Consider the following 19,510-nt stretch of genomic DNA (forward strand, 5'->3'; position numbering starts at 1 on the left):
ATTGTTATAGAAGCAGAGGACAAAAACTCACGTAAGGTAAAAGTACTATGACACATCATCACAGACTGCAGTATCTGACATCAAAGGTTGTTTGGAAAATGCAGAACCACACATGACATTTGTGAGGTTTCTAATCATAAACAAACACACCATCCATAATCTATATTAGAAGCATGAGCTTCTTTTGTGCATGCTTTTGGACCATTATTGTTCACTTAACTTTGGACTATATTATTTTGCTAAATTATTAATGAGTTACATTTATTGAGACTGTTGGCCTTTTGCACTTGGGAGTCTAGGATTCAAGCTTAGATTTAATTATAAAAGAAGTTATTTAATCTCTGATCTGGACAAATGAAAGAATCAAAGTTTCCCATCATAAATGTTAAGTATATAGTTAAAGGGAAACTCCTCTGTCATGAAATAGAACTGTGCATATACAAATTTGTGGTTTTTAAAAATATACATATTTCTTAACCAAACGATTTCTGCATATTTCATCCTGAGGAAGAAACTTTTCAACTGAGAAGATTAAAGCAAACTATACCAAGTATCCAAGTGTTACTGAACTTTCTGGGTTAAGCAGCCTGAAAATTTAATCCCCACACAGTAACATTCAGATCACATAGTCAGAGCTAAACACCTCATGCCTAGCCTATCTAGCGCCTGGTCTCAGAGGAAAAGTGGCTTGGAGGATGAGAACCTGCATGCATACTAATCTAGATACTTAGGTTTAACAGCTATAGCTTACATATCTCACTGGAATTTACTGACTATCCTAACCCTCCACATTAATTACTGGTGGATAAAAAGATCATAGGCAAGCAACTGAAGGCACTGCTTCTCTGAGCTAAATAGCATTAATTAGACCACCTCTATTTCAGCAATTTGCTAACAAAGTGCTACCAAAAAATGGCCTCACCTGACGTTATCCTCTGGCTCAGGTTCACTGTCACTGTCCTCCACTTTTCGTTTAATTCCTCCTCTCGGAGACGGGGAGCCATCAGAAGTGAAACTCGTATTAGGAGAGACTGAAGGACTCTGCAGACAATTATGACATTACAGAGGAAGGATTTGATTATTCATTTCACAAAAGAAGCTACATCCCACTGCTTCTACCACCATGCTTCATGGTAATACCTTATTTAAAGCTGTTATTTTTTAAACCTGTTAAATAGATACGGTGAATATATTTAGAAAGCATAAGGACTGATTCTGGCCTATTGTACTTCTCCCCAGAAAGAGTAATATGGTACCAAGCTTCCTATGCTTAATTGAATTTGAACGTTCTTAGGACAAAAACTGCTTCAAAAGAAAAATTGAATTTTATAGATTTTTTAAATTATTACTTAACTATTTCTTTTCTTTGGTAATTCCCTGATCTTACACATTCACAGTCACTTTCTACTAATCAAACAGCAAAACTGTAAAGGGGTGAAAAGATAAATATATAAATTAACAATATATAAAATAGCCAAGCAGGTGAAAATGAATTTAAATGGTACGTGTTCAACCTAGCATAGTATAACCACTCTGGAAAGCAACAGTTTAGTAATAAGACTCAGCCAGGTAACTATTAAATAATTAAATATTTTACATACACTGCTTTAAAATTCAATGTACAAATAAAAATCTATTGGTCATCTCAGAAAAATATACATTAGTATTTCAAAGACTTGGATACCAGTTTAAATTCAGTGTTCTCTTCTCTATGTACCTAACTCAATGAGGATAGGCATACCCTACAGTACTTTAATATTTAACTAAAAATTAAAATCTTCTGCAACTTTAGTTTTAAGTGAACAAAAACATATGCAGCAGAAAAGGTTTTCACAGTAAAGGTTTTGTTAGTGAAAATCTATTAGATATTTTGAGTAAATTGAACTTTTTAAATTGAGAAGTTCAGGAGGCTATTTTGATGAAACTGTAAAATCTGAGCATAAAGGCAGTTCAAACCATAGGCTAAGAAAGTCTGTTACAACAAAGCAAAATTACATTTCACATGGAGTTTATAACCCTTTGTTTTAAAATGCAGAGTATCAACTTTACTCATGATACTGTATGGCCAGGTGTCACAGGTGACAACGTTTAGACCGAATGCCTCCCCGATGTTAAGAAACAGCACTCCATCATCAACGTGGTGCTGCCAGTCACGTTCAGGTCCACTCTGTGGGGACCGTAGCCACTGTGCTCTTCAATGACAATTATCAGTTTCTTCTGTCCTACTCAAGAGTCTCACTGCAATCCCTTTCACTGACCCTCCGCAGCTCACTGTTAATGGTGCAAGTAATAAGACAAGAAAACAGAGCAAAAAGAACAGATACATGTATATGTATGTATAGTTGAATCTAACCAGAAACCAACACACTGTTAACCAACTATACTCCAATATAAAACAAAAATAATACTAAAAAAATAAATAAATAAAAATAAAAAAAACAAACCCACAACAGTAAGGCAAGCTTCTTCTCTTGGAACATGCAAAACCTTGTTTCTTCAATTTCAAATCTAAGGTCCTAAAACTTCTCATTGTGAATTAATAGGGATATAAATTCAGTCTCTTGACATGGCAAAATTTTCACATGTAGGATTGCCCTACAATAAAGAACTTAAACATCAACAGGATAACTAATAGGAATAATAAAACTTAAATATCCAAAGTTACACAATTTCCTTGAATTCATCATAGTAAAAAGTTATGTATCTCTTTTCCCTGTACAGAGCTCTCTTTCTCTCAGGTCTGCTAGACTGAAACAAGCAATAGCTTCAATCATCTGCTGTCTGTCTGTGTTAGCTCATGGTCTATTCCCTCATCCCTGCTTGCTGTCTTGCTGTGTGCCCTGGGCTCTTGGGTCTTTTGTCAATACAACAGAAAGCTAATGGGCAGAGTACAGCCTTGCCAGCTGAGATGATCTGCTTCTGCAGTCTGGATTACAAAGTTCAAACATGGAGGGATATCACAAGGCAAATCAATTTAGTTCCTGAGTTTACAAACAGGGACCAACTAGAATTTCGGTAGTGAGAGCTACCTTAAAATAGATACTTGGATCTATTCCATGACTGAATCAGAGAGTGAGAATTTAGGCTGTAATGAGCACCTGTACTTAACAGACTGAGGAATACCATTCTGCAAAATGCCCACAACTGATCCCTGGAAGAAAGGGGAAATTAGGTAGCAAAACCCTCCCTCCTCTCTTGCCCCAGCTATGAGACATGTGGATGTCTCCTCATGCTTCCATCATCATCACCATCATGCCTTGGGGAGGAGCTGGAAGCACTGAGGCCCATGTTCATTACAGAAACACTACAGCCACTAAGCCATCTTATTTACATGCATTTTCGTTCCTTTCACATCATTTAAGTATTTTCATATTTCATATTCACATTTAGATCATTTCATATTGATAAAGGCAGATTTAACAGAAATAAAAAATATCCCAAGGCAAAAGACATTGAGAAAAGCTGTAAAACAAAAAACACCTCCAGGCTACATGATCAAATTCACACACAACTACAAGGGGCACCTGGTAAGCCACCACCCTTTCACGCTACATGAAAAGTGAGTCCCTTACCAAATTATTCTGCATCCTCATTTCATAAGCCGCTTGTCTTGGATTACTGGCCACTTGAGATCCTGGTGAGCTTCTTGAACCAAGGGCATGAGGGGTTAATATTCCACCAGGAGAGAAAGATGGTTGATCTCTCTAAAATAAATGAAGACAAACGAATGTAGAAATTAAAATGAAACCACAACACAACTGGATGACAGGAAAAAAAAAGAGGGCAATGGAAAGAGACCCCACTATAAGCATGTAAAAGATGAGATGTTCTGTTAACATTCAGGGTTGTTTACACTTTGATATGATGGTAACTCACCCTGTAAACAGTCTGATAGCAACTCTGCTCTAAAAGTACATATAATTCATTGTTCTGGTACATACATGTGACGTTTGAGAATAGCCATCATCACATTCAGTTCCACTCTATGGAACTATTCAAGTCTCAGGCTGTTCTACTACATTTACTTACAATTTCTCTACACGTTCAAGACATAATTCTAGTCAAATAAAAATAACAAATAACATTAACATTTTACCTTAATGGTTAAAAAAAAGTCAAGAGTTTGATTTGTACTTAGGAAATACAGCTTTTATTCACTCTTCATCTTGCTAGAATTTAACTCTTTATTGCCAATCAGAGCTATGAAAACAGCTATAATAGATGACAGCTATGACTGACAGATGTTTTAAAAACAAATACTGACCGAAAGAAAATAATCATACAGAGTATGGACTATTATGGATAGAATAAATAAGCTGCAAGGATATACTGTACACCACAGGGAACACAGCCAACATTTTATAATAACTGTAAATAGATTATAACCTTTAAAAACTGTGAATCATTATGCTGTACACCTGAAACTTACATAATATTGTATATCAACTATGAATGAGTGAGTGAAAGTCACCTAGTCATGTCCAACTCTTTGTGACCCCATAGACTATACAGCCTATGGAATTCTCCAGGCCAGAGAACTGGAGTGGTAAGCCTTTCCCTTCTTCAGTTATCAACTATACTTCAATTTAAAAAATTAATAAAAGAAAAAAGAAAGCAGTAAACAGGCTTCTCCCCAGATCTAAGTTGTTTGGAACTAATTCAGCAATAAATTACTCTTCTCCTTTCTAGGTTCCTGAAATTGACCAAACCCAATAAAATCTGAAAATAAAAGGCAGTCCCTCAACTCCATTGAGTTTAAAATCTAGGAAGGATGACAAGAATCACAAGAGGTAAAGGAAAGGCCTGCTCAACCCAGGCACCAGCCAGGAAGCAAGGGAAGCCATGGAGAAGGTGAAGTGTGCACAGATGGGAGGAGGAACCTTTGGAGGAGCCAACAGGGGCCAGGCTTGGGGCAGGGGCAGCCTGGCTTGTTTAGAGGATGTTGAGAGGACAGGAAGGGAGGAGCTGGCAGCAGGAACTCGACCAGACGCCAGTGCGCTCTGCAAGCCAGACTGAGAATGGACTCTGAGGAGGACTAAAGAGTCACTGCTGATTTCTGAGCAGAGAAACAACAAAACTCCAGGTAGCTATCCTAGTCTGTGGGCTTCCCAAATGGCACAGCAGTAAAGAATCCACTCGCCAAGCAGGAGATGTGAGTTCGATCCCTGGGTCAAGAAGATTCCCTGGAGAAAGGAATGGCGACCCAGTCCAGCACTCTTGCCTGGAAAATCCCATGGAAAGAGGAGCCTGGTGGTTACAATCCACAGAGCTACAAAAAAATCGGATGCAACTGAGCATGCATGCATCCTATTCCAGGAAGATTAACCCGACGAAGTTAAAGACAGAGCATAGTGACTTCAAGGGGTACCAAAGGTTGACTGCTTTTATTACAAAAACAATAATAACTGATTATTGTAAAAAACTCAAATAACTAAGTACCACCTGCCCCTCCTGCCCATCAAGTATTCCCTTCAGACTCGAGACAGAGCTTAGATAGGACTCCTTTAAAATCAATACCAGGCAGGAAGGCAGTTGGGTGGGTACCATGTCTCTAACCAGATCCTACTGGGTAAAGAATAAAAAGCTACTGATGAACACCTTCCTCCCAAATTGTAAACTTATACCACTGCCAGTCTTATGAGTTAAAACTCACCTTCATTCTCTTTCTTTTTTCTTTCTGTCGTCTTCTAAAACTGTCCTAAAAGTATAAAATCCACATATTCTGTCAAATAATTACACAAAAATGTAAGAGTTAAACATTACCAGGAATGATTCGAGAGACAATTGAAGTTTTAAAGGAAGACCCCAGAAACCTAGGTACATAACGAAACTAGGCAATAGACTGCATGTTCAAAGTGCTGCTTGTCAGAACTCTACATGGCTAGAGGGCATTCTAAAATGGGTTTATATACAATTTAAATGGTTCCTCTTAATTTTTTTTCAGATAGTTTTTAATATCATTTCAGGGAAGAATGTAAGAGTCATGACAAAGACCTTTGGTTTTACCCTGGAGTGAACAGGCTGTCAGTATAAAGAAGATACACATAAGTAAGAAAACAATTCTTTAAGTTGTAGCTGAATATTGTTCATAATCAAGATGAAAATTTTAAAAATTCAACAAGACAATTTAATAATGAGCCTCTATTACCTAAGAAGGGCTGGACAGTCCCTACCCTATCACATGTGTGGCATGTGATAAAGAGAACAGTGGGGCTCCAGGCAAACACTACCACTCAGATGCTCCCCCCAACGACCACCACCAAATAGACCCAACGACAGAAGGAAGAAAAGACAGATGTCTGCACTGCTTATTCTGGGTCAGTTTAACTCATAGGAAAGGGTCCAATCTGCCTTGATTCTTCCCTCATTTTTGAAATCTAGCCATGGTTTCAACTAGACAGGATTTAGAGCTGACCTTGCTTCCCAATAACCAAGTTATTCAAAGGCGTCCTTCCCCAGAAAGCACCCCTCCCATGCCCATGCCTGAGTGTCCAGGCATTGAAACAACAGCGAAGGTGCCCACAGCAGGTATTATAATGACCATCACCCTCCTCTTAGCACTTCCACCCTCCAAGGCAGTACTGCCACTCCAAGAGAACACTTAACAAGATGGGAGGTTAGCACTTTCTGCCAGGAGGGGCTGAATGCCAGATACATGGTGACTGACCACTTAAAACCTCCTAAGATCCGAACACCACCAATTTCCCTAACTACGCTCTGCTTGCACAGTTAATGAGCCGTCTCTTATCTGGCCGTGACTCCTCCTTCTGAAACCACGCTCTTCACCTCACTGCCAGGACACCACACTCACCTGTTCTTTCACTCCTGCTGCTGCCTTCACTCGGCCCTCCTTCCACCCTCTGAAAGCTGCTGCTCCCCTGGGCCCAACACCTGGACCTCCCCACTTCTCTGCTCTCATAACAATAATTACCTAGTCTCATGAGTCTCCAACCAGAGACTCTCCCAACTCAACACCCCCACCTATGTGTCTCAACCTTGACATGTCCAAAACAGAATCGCCACCCCGATCTCTGCATCTCCCAGTCTTCTCTTCACAGCTACTCAGACCAGACCATTTTTCAGTTGTTCAGAAAAAAGTGCCTTGGAGTCATGCTTGATACCTTTCCTTCCCTCACACCTAGGATTTAATCCCTTAGCTGATCCCACTGGTTCTAGCTTCAAAGCCTATCCCAGATCCAACCATCTATTACCACCTTCACTGCCACCGTGCTGGCTCCCTTAGCATACTGCAGAGGAGCCTCTTAATTGGGCTTGATGCTTCTGTCTCTGCCTCCACACAGCAGCTCGAGTTAACGTTTCCTAGTTCGTGTCAGACTTTGTCACTTCTAGGCTTCAGTGATGCAGACTGAGAGCTAAAGTCCTGCTCATGATCGAGAGGGTTCTACCACATCCACCACCTTTCTGACCTCTTTTATTCCCTTCCCTTTGCATCCTCTGCTCCCACACGGGCTCCTCGCTGTTCTCAACATCCCATAAGTGCTCCAGACCAGAGCCTTTTGGTGGGTGATTCCCTCCGTCTGCAGTACTCTTCCTGAAAATATCTGCATGGTCCCCTCCCTGGCATCAGCAAGGCCTTCTCCAGCCACCCTTCCTAGGGCTGCGACCTCCTCAGACACTTCGTCCCCTGCTTTAACTTCCTTCACGGCACGTGTCACTCTCTCACACCCTGCATGCTACATTTCAGCTTTGTCTTAATTATCCATCTCCCCCAGAAGAATGTCAGCTCCACGAGCTCAGAAGTTCCATCTATTTTTTATTTTGTTTTTTTTTTTTTTTTGTATCACTAACCCTCAGAATACGAATACTATCTGGCATGTTGTAAACAGGAAATGTGCTGAATAAGTGAACATTTGCAAGATAAAAGGCAAAAATCAAAGCTCATAAAATAAAAAAGACATTTCTGACCTAACTGTTCAATTTTAATAACAAATATGGATAGACTCCCATTCTACTATTTTGCTCTTTTTAAGGGAGGCAGCCACATAAGCAGATCAAATCTACCTGGACAGGACCTTACTGATATTTCATCTTTTTGTGTGTTATGAATTCCTTTGGAAATCTGTCCATGGACACACGTTTCTGGAAAATATATACACCCAGATACTTTTCTGTTGAATTTCTGAGGGTTCATAAATTTGTCCAATACAATGCCCAACCATGCCAAAAAACATCATAACAAGTCACGGACACCAACAAAGACCCAAAGCTGTCAAATGCCCTCTCTGCCAGGCCAGCCGGAAACTATATGACTTACTGAAGTCTGAAGCACTTTGGTTTCTATCAAATCCTACACATCCCAGTCTAATGCCAAATACCATCAATATTTAACACTACAGAGTCTGCTAAAGTCACAGAAAAAGACTTTTCTAACATGAGATTTTATACAGTAATACACAATGTGTGTAGTTTATTTCTTCGGCATAAAGAGCAGCAGTTCAAGTGGAGCCGCTGTGACGGTTAAGACTTGTTAAAAATGGCTGTTCTGGTGGGTGTGTCATACCTCACAGTGAGTTAGTTCTGCTGTTTGAATTTTACATGTGAAGATTACCAAGTACCAAAGGCTTTGAAAAAATGCCTACAGTCCACCCACTGTTATACAAAATGGTACCCATGCTTCTAAAGAAGAGGCCATTAGCTACAGTAAGGCAAAGCTGAGGAAAACACAAAATCTTGTCAGATACAATAACATGTCTTAATCTTTGAGGAGATCAGGAAGTTATGAAGCGATATTATGTTGCAATCTGCTCATAAAGATCTGTCTGACTAAGACGCTGAAGGGTCTCCTTCCGCTTCCTTTCTGCTCCTCTCACCCACTGTTGGCCTCCCTCCAGCCCACTCTGCCTCCAGGCTGCGGCCCCTCCCTCTAGCCTGAGGACCAGGGGCCCATCCATCCCACTCTGACAACCTCAGGCAGCACCAACAGCTTCGCCTCTCTCCAGGGGCTTCCTCCCCCAGCCTTACCTTCTCCTGAAACCTCCACACTCCCAGAGACCCCTGATGGAGGCACTTTCCCACTTTATAAGCTCCCAGGGATGTCAAGTTTCTGCTCAAGATGGGAACTATCTCCCATCTGCTCATGGTTCTTAAATCTCCTGAAGGACTTCTGACCTGAGCTCCACATGGATCCATCTGACTAGTTCACAGACTTCTCCTCTCAGGTGTCCTGTGGGCCCTCAATCGCAGCACCTCCAAAACGAAACGCATTTCGACCTTATCTCCACCCCATCTGCTCCACCCCCAGGGGGGCTCACGACCTGGGTGAATAGCTCCAGCAAACTCCCCACTGCCCATGCTAAGACTCACCCTATCCCACATAACTAATTCCAAAATGCTCTGCGACTTTATTTCCTTCTTTTACGCCCACATTTCTTACACCAGCTGCAACCCTCTACCTCAGCCAATGCAGTCAATCCATCCCAGATTCCCTATATTCTGCCACCAGAGTACAGAGTTGCAAAGTCCAGAGCATACACAGTGCCTATAAAACACGGCAGCCACCAGTTCAATTCCAGCATTCTTTTAGCTTTGGAACCCTCATTTCACGGCCCATTGATTAGGCAGGTATTTGGATTTATATCTTACTTGAGATTAAAAAGAGAGAAGGTACAAAGCAACTCACACAGGGTGCAATATATAATTCCACACAGCAAGCATCACAGCCTTTATAAAATCGTCAGAGCACTGACCACTCGTGATCACACTGGTATTTGATACACTACATTGATTTAACAGCGCACTCAGAGAGGTTAAGAGGACAATCACAGGATCATCACAGCCTATGAGAGACAGGAGCAATTGAGCTACTGCAAGAGAAACACTTTACCTCATCATCCTTTCTTTTTTTAAAAATGCTATCCTCAACTTCACCAACTGCTAACATGATCATCTGTACTCTCTGCAGATTGACATAACCACTTTCTGTAAGGTAACCCTGTAAGTGATAAAATACATGTAAAATGACCTTCTTACAAAAGCAAACACTTCTGTTTTGAAATTATTCAAGAGTGAACTTACCCCGGTTTTGTGTACCACATTTTTGTATATGTTAACCAAGCGGTCAATGGCACCTTCCCTGCCACCAGGAAACAAACATCAAGCATTAGGACCAGACTGCATGGAGAGTCCAGAGGGCTAAACAGGAGCTTGAGGACACAAGCTCACACGCACACACCTAATCTCTAAGGATGGCAGGTGAGGAAGGAAGTCGTTTCCCACAAAGAAGCACATGAAGACCCAGTCGTCGATGCTCCTCTCGATGTCAAACGTGAATGGCAGGCTGGCCATAGTGAGCTCTCTTTCCAAATACTGCGACCAAAAAGGAATGCTGTTATTAAAGCCATCAAATAGCAGTTGGCTTATTATTAGCGCACCGATGCCAACAGTCACTGCCACATACCTCACGGAGAATGCTGAGACGAAGGAAGATAAACTCTCCTTCTGCACAAGGAAGGCTGTCTGCCAGTTCATCATGCTGTAAGAAAGGGGGTGAAGACTCAATATATCTACTCTGAATCTTGGAACTTTCTTCATTCAAACAAATAGCACAGTTTTTTCTAAAGGAAGACCCATTTTAATATTACAAGTATTAAATAAGAGCAGAATTTACCAAACCATTTTAAAAATAAAAATTACCCACAATCTCAATCACACCTAGACCAGGGGCTGAGTGTTCAGATGCACAGTCGTGTCTGAGTCTTTTGTGACCCCATGGGGCTCCTTTGTCCATGGGATTTCCCAGGCAAGAACACTGAAGTGGATTGCCATTTCCTCCTCTAGGTGACCCTCCCGACCAGGGATTGAACCCGTGTCTCCTGCGGGTCTACACTGGCAGGCAGATTCTTTACCATCGAGACACTGACTGAACACACACACGTTTTTAACAGAGGGTGAGACACTAAATATTTTAGCCTGTGGAGGGAGACATGTATGGTTTCTGTTGCATATTCTTTCATGGTTTTATTTTTACAACCCTTTAAAAACAAAAGACCCTCTTAACTCATAGGTCGGACATGGAGAGCTGTAGTGTGCCAAACCCTGACCTACACCCAACCAACATTAACATTTTAATGTACATGCCTCACCCTTCTCTGTGAATATGCATACTTTTTACCAGTTTTCACTCAACACGTCTTTTAAAGAGGTACAATCTTCTTAAAACAGACACCCTTTAAAATGGATATAAATGGTTTAAATGGATATAACCAAGGGAACTCATAATAGGGAGAAACTAGGAGTTACTCAAAGGTATCAAGAAGTTTAATGTACTTGATTTATAGTTCCTTTTAAGAAGAATAACCAAACAAATCACATACAATGGGCATTATTACCTATGAGACCTCAGCCTCGTGTAGATGTAAGCTGTGCTAGGAAAGCAGGGAGGAGAAAGAATCTGACTGCATGCAAGGTTGTGAATGTGTGTTTATGGAGTTTGGAAAGATACATCTCTAAGAGGGGTAACAGAGCAAGTAGATTAAAAAAATCAAACTAACCAGTCTTCTTTTTATCTATTTTTAAAATGAGGCATTTATATACTTATTTTGAACTGCACATTTAAACACGGCTAAAAAGTGGTAGTTTGTTATGTATGTTTGATCACAAAAATAAAACTGAAAAATATTAAATGAGGCTACTACCATCCTGAAATTCTTACCTTTCCCTTCTTTTCTCTTGGCAAACCTTCACAGTCCTTGACATCATGTCCAAATTGATTACAAAGACCACAGGGTTTGGGTTTGTTTGGTTTGAATTCTTCTCTGATAATGGTAAAGTTGGGCTCATGTGTAGCAAGGCCAAGCATAATGAGATCAGCTATCAATCAACAATAAAATACCAAACAGTGAGCATTTCCAGAAGACCCTTACTGTAACCAAAGGCAAGATATCATAACACAAGACAGCAAGGCAAAGAAAAGCCCAAAGGATCACACAGAGAGCAAAGCTGAAAAGCCTAAAACTTCCTAGTGGCCAAGAACAGGACCTCCAGAAACATGGGCCTAGAGTGTAACTACCACTCAGAAGTCAACACCTAGAAACTTTCCATTTTAAAGATATATGACCATATTAAAAAGTTGAAAAAAATAAAAAATAAAAAATCAAGATAGATGAATATTAATCACAGATTAAATAACTCCACACTAGTTCTCTCTCAAACATAAAATAAGCATGGCATTTTAGAATTTCCAGGCAGCCATGAATAATTCATTACTACACACCAATCCATGGACTCGCTACTGTTTAACCCAAGAGATTCCGATCCCGGAGAAGAAACTTACCATCTGCTCCACATAAGCAGTGATGAGTGTTTGGGTCATGGTTAGGCTGGGCTAGAGAAAAGGGAAATATATATTTATGTAAACAGATTTCATACTATGGGAATATCACATTTTACCAAACATTTTCTACACAATGGCTTGTCTTTTTTTTTAATAGAACATATAATCAACTATTTATATATGAATTTACCTCTTTGTCTTCTAATGTAATCCATGATTTTATGTTCCCCTTCACCAGGAGCACTAGCATCAGATAAAATAACCTATAAAAAACAGTTTAAACATTTTTAGCTCATTCCCAGTTTTCAAGCTCAAAAATCAACAAACTGAACATTTTAAATAAACTAGGATAATTCTATTAAAATAGTGTTACTAATCGGAAATTTTTCTTAAATAAGGTGTGTGTTAGACATCAAAATTATTTCACTAGTTAACTGACTACTTGAAATAGAAAAAATGAAATTTTGGGGTCAAACTTAGCCATTAGAAAAACAGATCAGTTCACAAGTTTCTACTCTTCGCTGCTACTCAAGTATACAGCACGGAGCCACACAAGCCCTGAGAGTAATTGATAAGAGATACCCATTAAATACAGAGTACCACATCTAATTAACAGGGAAACAGGCTTATGAACCCAAGGTTATATAAACATTTTGCTTAAATTTTACTTAAATACTCAGGAGCACACAGCCATTCTTTAAAGGCAGCCCCATGACTTTTATCCTGCTGTATTCTGATTTCTAACAACAGAAATTACTTTCATATATACGTATTTTAAATCATGAGTCCCATCTTATGGCTTCACAGCGATGGTAAGAGGACAAAATTGGCACTGAGAGAAAATTCGGCTGCCGGTCACTGGACCATGCAAGGCACCCCATCTCTAATAACCCTAGAAGCTTCTCTTTCCTCTAACAGTCAACCAGCATTTCATGGGGGGAGAAAAAGACAAATAATATCAGTCCTATCAAAGGACATGACTTTGATATGACTCAAATTGTCACCCTCATCTTTTTGAAGTACCAAAATGTGAAACTTACTGTCAAATTTTTCCACCCAGGGTCATTATTTAAACGATCAGCTATGTAATAGCGAAGGCATTTAGCAAGATTGTCCATGAACTCAGTTCCCTAAAATGATAGAAAAAAATAAATTAACCTATCATTTAAGAGTTAGCAATAGCTAGCAAAGTATGAGACTACTTACTGGTGTAATACAGTTGCTGTCAAATCTTTCTTTTATTTCTTCTGGAGGAAGATAGCCACCTAGAGAAGAAGGGGCAATGCTTTGTTCTCCCCATAAACAGTGAGGTAAGTTACTCAATATTAGATCAGAACAACAAAAACAGAAAGTTGAAATATAAAGAAAGAGAAGTGTTGTCACCTGAGGAACAATGTTCCCCCTTTTCGAAGAATTTAAGATTCCTCCCCTCGAATTACATGAAGCTGCTTTAACATGACTGTCAAACAACACATGGTACACAGAATATACTCTATTGTTATGTAAAAACAATGACATTCTTCCTAATGACCTGGCATGCACACATGCGTATGCGCACGCACACACACACACACACACACACACACACGGTAGAGGCTCTAATCCCAGTAACAGTTCTTAAGATGAAGGGGCTCAAGAAAAAACTAAAAAGCCAAGTTTATCACAGCTTTATATCATTAGAGCGATTTAGAAATTCTATTTTTTCCTCTGGATCACTGAAAAGCCTTTTCTTAAGCTTCTTCTAACATCTTCAAGAAAAAAAGACATCTTTAGAAGCAAAGACAACCTGTTATAAATACAAACAGTAATCAGAATATTAATTACAAGCTGTTAAAATATGTATGTACTTGCACACTTCCAGCAAATTAAAAAACATTAAATGCACTGTAACTATAAGCCTCAGACGACTACACTATGCCTCTTTTTCCACCTGCCAGATACAACATCCTGAACCAATAATGGTGGCTCTCCTGGTCTATCACTTTGCCTCAGGTAACACAACAGAGAATGAGTCACCCTGCAGGCACTGAGCTTCACCTCGCCTCACCCACAGGGGTCTTGGGAGAAGCGGTCCCAGGGGATCAGCACCCTGGTCTCCCTCCTCTCTGAGTCACAGCCAACTCCTGCCTCTGGACCCATCAGGCCTTAGACGGACTGCAAAGATGACCCCATTCGACCCCACAAGCCCCTTCTTGAACTGAGGGAGCTCTGGGCACAGTGAGTGTGCACGATCCCAGGACAGCCTGGAAACATGGTGCCATCATCCCAGGCCTCTGCATACAGATTTGAGTGCTACGGAGAAGCAGCAAGCAAGCCACCAAGACTGATGGGAGGAAAATGCTTACAGTACTGCAGCTTCCTAACAGCCCCCACAGCAAAAGGCAATAAGAAGCACTTGATGTATTTCTAGTTTACAGACAGATGAAACTGAACCGAAGGGCTGCACTCGCCCTGACAGAAGCTGACAATTTGCTCTCCCTACATAATTCCTTCCTTTTGTCCACAAGTTTCCCTGGTGGCTCAGATGGTAAAGAATCTGCCTGCAATGTGGGAGACCTGGGTTCAATCCCTGGGTTGGGAAGATCCCCTGGAGAAGGGAAAGGCTACTCTCTCCAGTATTCTGGCCTAGAGAATTCCAGGGACTGTACAGTCCCATGGGTTCGCAAGAGCTGGACACAACTGAGAGATTTTCACTTCCCTTTTACTACAGAGTTCAGAAACGAACAAGCTTATTAAAGGAATAAACGATTCTATTAACTACTTTTCCTCAACAGTGAACATAAACTTCTCCGGGATATCCTGGGATCCTAATTAAATTAAAACCCTACCTACTTGTAAGGAGAAGGCACCAGCCCTGCCCCCTCCACACAGTTCGTGTAACACATCTAAGCCCAAGGTGCATGCTCTTTACCTTTCGCCAGTATCTCTTCCCTGACTCGCTGCTTCTCTATCGCTGCTTCCATGCCTTCTTTGGATGCTCGGAACCTCCTTGAACGCTGCTGGTTCATTTTAGCACGCGGTGCCTGAAAATGGGTATTTCATATTCACATACTATTTCAAACATTTACAACTATATTTGTACATTATTTTGAACCAGCTACTCTTATAAAAATAGCACACTCAAATGGAAAAGCTAAGTAATACGTCCACACAATCCTTTCACCACATATAGTAGAACCTGAGGGCTTAAATTTGGACCAAAACCCTTAAATGCAGTGCAGTCAGGTGAACGAGCGACGTGTCAATAAAGGACAAACCCCCTATGAGGCCACAGGACTGAAGGCCGCACAGCTCAAGGGCGGGCCCAGCACAGTTCCACTGGGCTGTGATACTTTCAGGCACCCCAGATGGAAAGCTCGCTTTACTCAGAGACTCAGCACAGAGAGGGAGTAGTTGCCTCAGAGCCAAGATCAGGAATACCTTCTCTGAGCCCACACCTAAAAGGAAGAAAGGTCTCCAAATGGGATTCACAAGACCATAATTATCACCCTGTCTCTATAATAAAGCACAGCGGGTAGAAAGAGAACACTTTATCTTATATCACTCTAACCAAATGTAACTTCAATCGCACTGAACTGGGTTTGGAAGGGACTCTCAAGCCTCCTGTCTGCATGAGCTATTTCATATTGTCTTTAAACAGCTCCCTTTCCTGTAAAATGAGACCACCTAATCTAACTCTTTTAAGCGCTACAATCTACATTTATTATTTTTAACATCAAAAAAAAGGGTTACAGACAAGAATGGGTACATATCTATAAACATTCAAATGTGCACATAACTTATCCTTGACCCAGCAGAAAAACACAACGGAGTACAGTGAAAGGGCTTCTGCAAGAAACTTAGCTAATGTGAGCTGTAATCTGCTCTAAGAAAGACATACTCCTGCTCCCTTTACTTTTTTTTACTATACTTTACTTGTAGCTTAAGTTTTCAGGCAGCTAAGATTCTTTCCTTGAGTAAATAGAAAAGTTAATCTCGGACCCAAAGCTTTCTGGATTTTCAAAATTCTTTCATTCAATACTCTTAACTTTTCCAAAATAAATAAATAAATGGGACAAAGGCACGCTCCTCTCCATTGCCTCACTGCCATGTAGCACTGCCCATTCCATGCCCCAATCCCCTGCATGAGCTGCTGATGCTCAGGAAGGCCCTGGGTAGCTCACCTTACCCGTCTACCCCTGCCTCTGCCCCTGCAGTGGTGAGCCCTTTAAAGCCAGGGCAGCCACCAACACCCCCAGGACCTCACGGGCTCTGGCACAAAACAGGCACACTCACAAAACACAGCTGAATGAGAGGCTGAAAGATGAGGCTTTCTTTCTCAAACTCATTATCATCAATCAGTCTTCACTTAGCTGACTTTCATTCTAGACACTGGGAACACAGCAAAAAAAACACAGGGGAACTGACTTTAACTGATTCAGCACTCACCACTCCATCTATTGCCATGTAGAGAAGCCGTCTTGGTCTGACAATACTGAAGAGTCTGTCAATGTACTCAAAGATCGCAACCATCATTTCATCCTCGTTTTTTGGTGCTGGTCTACAATGACAAGCAAATAGTGTAATATCATAAAGCACTCCTCTGTGACTTGTGCTATCAGCGACAAAAATGGGTTACGTACTTGTCTTCAGGATGCGTACAGGGGTGGATGATTCCATTCATATCCAAATACAGATTATCAAACTCCACATCATTGGGGTTAGGCTTACTGGCATCGACAGGAATCTTTACACCATTGCATTCTTTTGGCTATGAGGAAGTGATAATTAATAGTAGTTTGGTTTGACTGTTCAAGTCTGAAATTGACATATCCTAGGCTCAGTATGAACCTGTGCTTCATTTCTGAATTGGAAATAAAATACTTTTACTCATCTTTAAGTTACAAGATAGGCTATTTTTACTCCTTAAAGCTTCCACCACGACAAGTTACTCTTGACTATGTGGGGGATATTGACCAAATTCCCAAGTCATTCAGCTGTGTAAGAGAGAGACCAGGGAGCCTTCCCAGAATTCTCTTCCTTACCGCCCATTTCCACTTAACCTGAAAGATGCCTCTCCATGCCACATGTTCTCACTCCTGCTACCAGCATCAGGCATAACTTCTCACCCAAAAGACTGGCCTTTGGATGGACTGCCCCACTTCCAGGCTCTCTTTTCTCCAGCCCATCCTCAATGCTCTCAGTTTTCTTTAAGTACAAACGTGGCTGTGTCTTCTCTCGCCTACGTCTTCCAGTGCCACCACAGCACGTGCAGATCCACAAGCCTGGCCCTTACCAGCCTTCCGTCCTGCCACAACGCTGCTCAGGCTACCCCACCTCCCCTGCTCCCAGAAGATGCCCTTCCATCTCTCAACACCTCTGTTCCTCCTCCTCCCTCCTGACCAACACTCCTTCCTGACATCTTATTTTCCAAAGTCTAGACTCCGACCGAATGCCACCGTGTTATCACAGCTGAACACATCCCCCCAACAAATTAACTGTTCCTCTTCCATGTCCTCACAATTTTTCTTATTCTGTGTTTTTCTACTTGGTTTGTCATTCTAACCCCCAACTACACTGCAAGTTCTTCAAAAGGTAAGGACTGTGCTATTATACTCACTCCTGGAGGCTCTCAACTGTATTTTTGTGGTAAAGCATTATCTTTCTTTCTGCCAGAGCTTTAGCAAATGATAAGAGCTAGGCTTTTATTCTTAATAATAGTAAAGGCACTTTAAAAATAATACATGCAAAATATCATTTTAAAAAAAAATTGTGAACTTAAAAACCCATCATATACATGCTACCTCATGGGTGAACCTCAAAAACATTCTGCTAAATAAAAGCCAGTCACAAAAGACCACAAAAGATCCTATTTACAAGATTCAGAACAGACAAATCTTTAGAAAGAAACAGATTAGCTTCAATCTGCAGTGGGAGCAGACAGGAGGGGAGGAGATAGGAAGTGACTGAAAATGGTCACATTTCTTTTGGAAATGAGGAAACTGTTCTAAAATTAGGTAATGGTGCTGGTTGTACCACTGCATTCATACTAAAACGCACTGAACCATATCATTTTAACGGGTGAATTATATGATACATATCTCAATAAAGCTATTTTAAAAAGATATAAAGACAAAAAGTCAATGAGAAAAAAAAAACAGGGCCCACAGAAAGGATTGATGAAACCGTGGCACAACCATATAGTGGAATGTCTGACAAAAGTACATTCCAAATGTACAAAAGTAACAATAAGTACAAATGTTACAAAAGTAACATCCAGCTGGACGGTCACAAATATCTTAAGCCAAAAAAGCAAGGTAAAGAAAAACACATACTGTACACCACTTACAGAAAATTATAAACGAACGAAACAGTGCTAGGCATTGTTCAGGGATGAACAGAAACCACAGAGAAGAGCAGATGAAGGATGAACACCAATCTCCGGACAGCGGTGATCCTCAAGAGAGGGAAGGAATGAGATTGGGCTTCAATTTGCATTTCTAATTGGGAGAAGTGGGCGTCAAAGAAAGAGGCTATCAGAGTTCTGTGCAGACACCCTGTGAATCAGGAAAGAGGGGCTTAATCAGAAACAGTGAACCGGAAGGAAAGCAAGTCAATTTTAGAGGTCTATCAGGGAAGATCGTTTGATGACTCCCAAACAAAAACAAGCTCTATAAAGGCAGGAGGCTGTGCCGCTCCACTTGCTCTACACTCAAGATCCACACCTCCCTTCCTCCTGAACCAAGCAGACACCATACTCAGGAGAATCCAGACCCACTTTCTTTATGATTCCCAAGAAGTCAGACAGTTAAGTATTTTTGACTTGTTGACCTATGACCTCAGTTGCAACAACTCATTTCTACCTTTATAAAATTAAAGCACCCCTAAACAATATGGACATGAATGAGTATAGGTGTATTCCAATAAAGTTTTATTTACAAAAACAGTAGACTGCTGGCTTGCTATATTGCAGCATTTCAAGAAATGCTGAGTGTAGCTGATGAGTTTCCACTTCCCCTGCCTAGAAAGCAGAGCCTAGGGAAGAAGGTGTAGGCAGGTCCTGATTTTGAGAAAAGAGCGCCAGGCATTCCCAACAAGAAAGACACACATTTTCCTCTTGGGAGTTCTAAGGATATCTTCAACACATTAATTACATAAACCTAGAGTTTCTTTCTTCAGGAGAAGATTCTCAACAAAGGAACTCACTCTTCAAGAGCCTGGCCATTAAATACAATGTGA

The 19,510-nt window shown here is 40.8% G+C and overlaps 1 protein-coding gene across 4 annotated transcripts in view; it reads right to left on the reverse strand.

Annotated features, from left to right (window-relative positions):
* The window catches only part of XRN2 (5'-3' exoribonuclease 2), a 66,488-nt gene that overhangs the window by 35,799 nt on the left and 11,179 nt on the right, over positions 1–19,510 (reverse strand). For 2 of the 4 annotated variants that reach the window (XM_040248612.1, XM_040248613.1), the window contains exons 2-16: positions 16,915–17,042; positions 16,721–16,832; positions 15,204–15,315; positions 13,499–13,557; positions 13,333–13,422; positions 12,483–12,555; positions 12,293–12,343; positions 11,672–11,829; positions 10,418–10,492; positions 10,193–10,326; positions 10,036–10,093; positions 9,845–9,952; positions 5,654–5,698; positions 3,573–3,704; positions 923–1,041 (exon numbers count right to left, since the gene is read on the reverse strand). In XM_040248612.1, coding sequence (XP_040104546.1) covers positions 923–1,041; positions 3,573–3,704; positions 5,654–5,698; positions 9,845–9,952; positions 10,036–10,093; positions 10,193–10,326; positions 10,418–10,492; positions 11,672–11,829; positions 12,293–12,343; positions 12,483–12,555; positions 13,333–13,422; positions 13,499–13,557; positions 15,204–15,315; positions 16,721–16,832; positions 16,915–17,042 — 1,454 coding nt within the window. Of the gene's footprint in view, positions 1–922; positions 1,042–3,572; positions 3,705–5,653; positions 5,699–9,844; positions 9,953–10,035; positions 10,094–10,192; positions 10,327–10,417; positions 10,493–11,671; positions 11,830–12,292; positions 12,344–12,482; positions 12,556–13,332; positions 13,558–15,203; positions 15,316–16,720; positions 16,833–16,914; positions 17,043–19,510 lie in introns of all 4 variants that reach the window. The other 2 variants (XM_040248614.1, XM_040248615.1) reach the window with 2 other exon arrangements.

The sequence above is a fragment of the Oryx dammah genome, unplaced genomic scaffold (assembly GCF_014754425.2).
Source record: "Oryx dammah isolate SB20612 unplaced genomic scaffold, SCBI_Odam_1.1 HiC_scaffold_10, whole genome shotgun sequence".
Taxonomy (NCBI): domain Eukaryota; kingdom Metazoa; phylum Chordata; class Mammalia; order Artiodactyla; family Bovidae; genus Oryx; species Oryx dammah.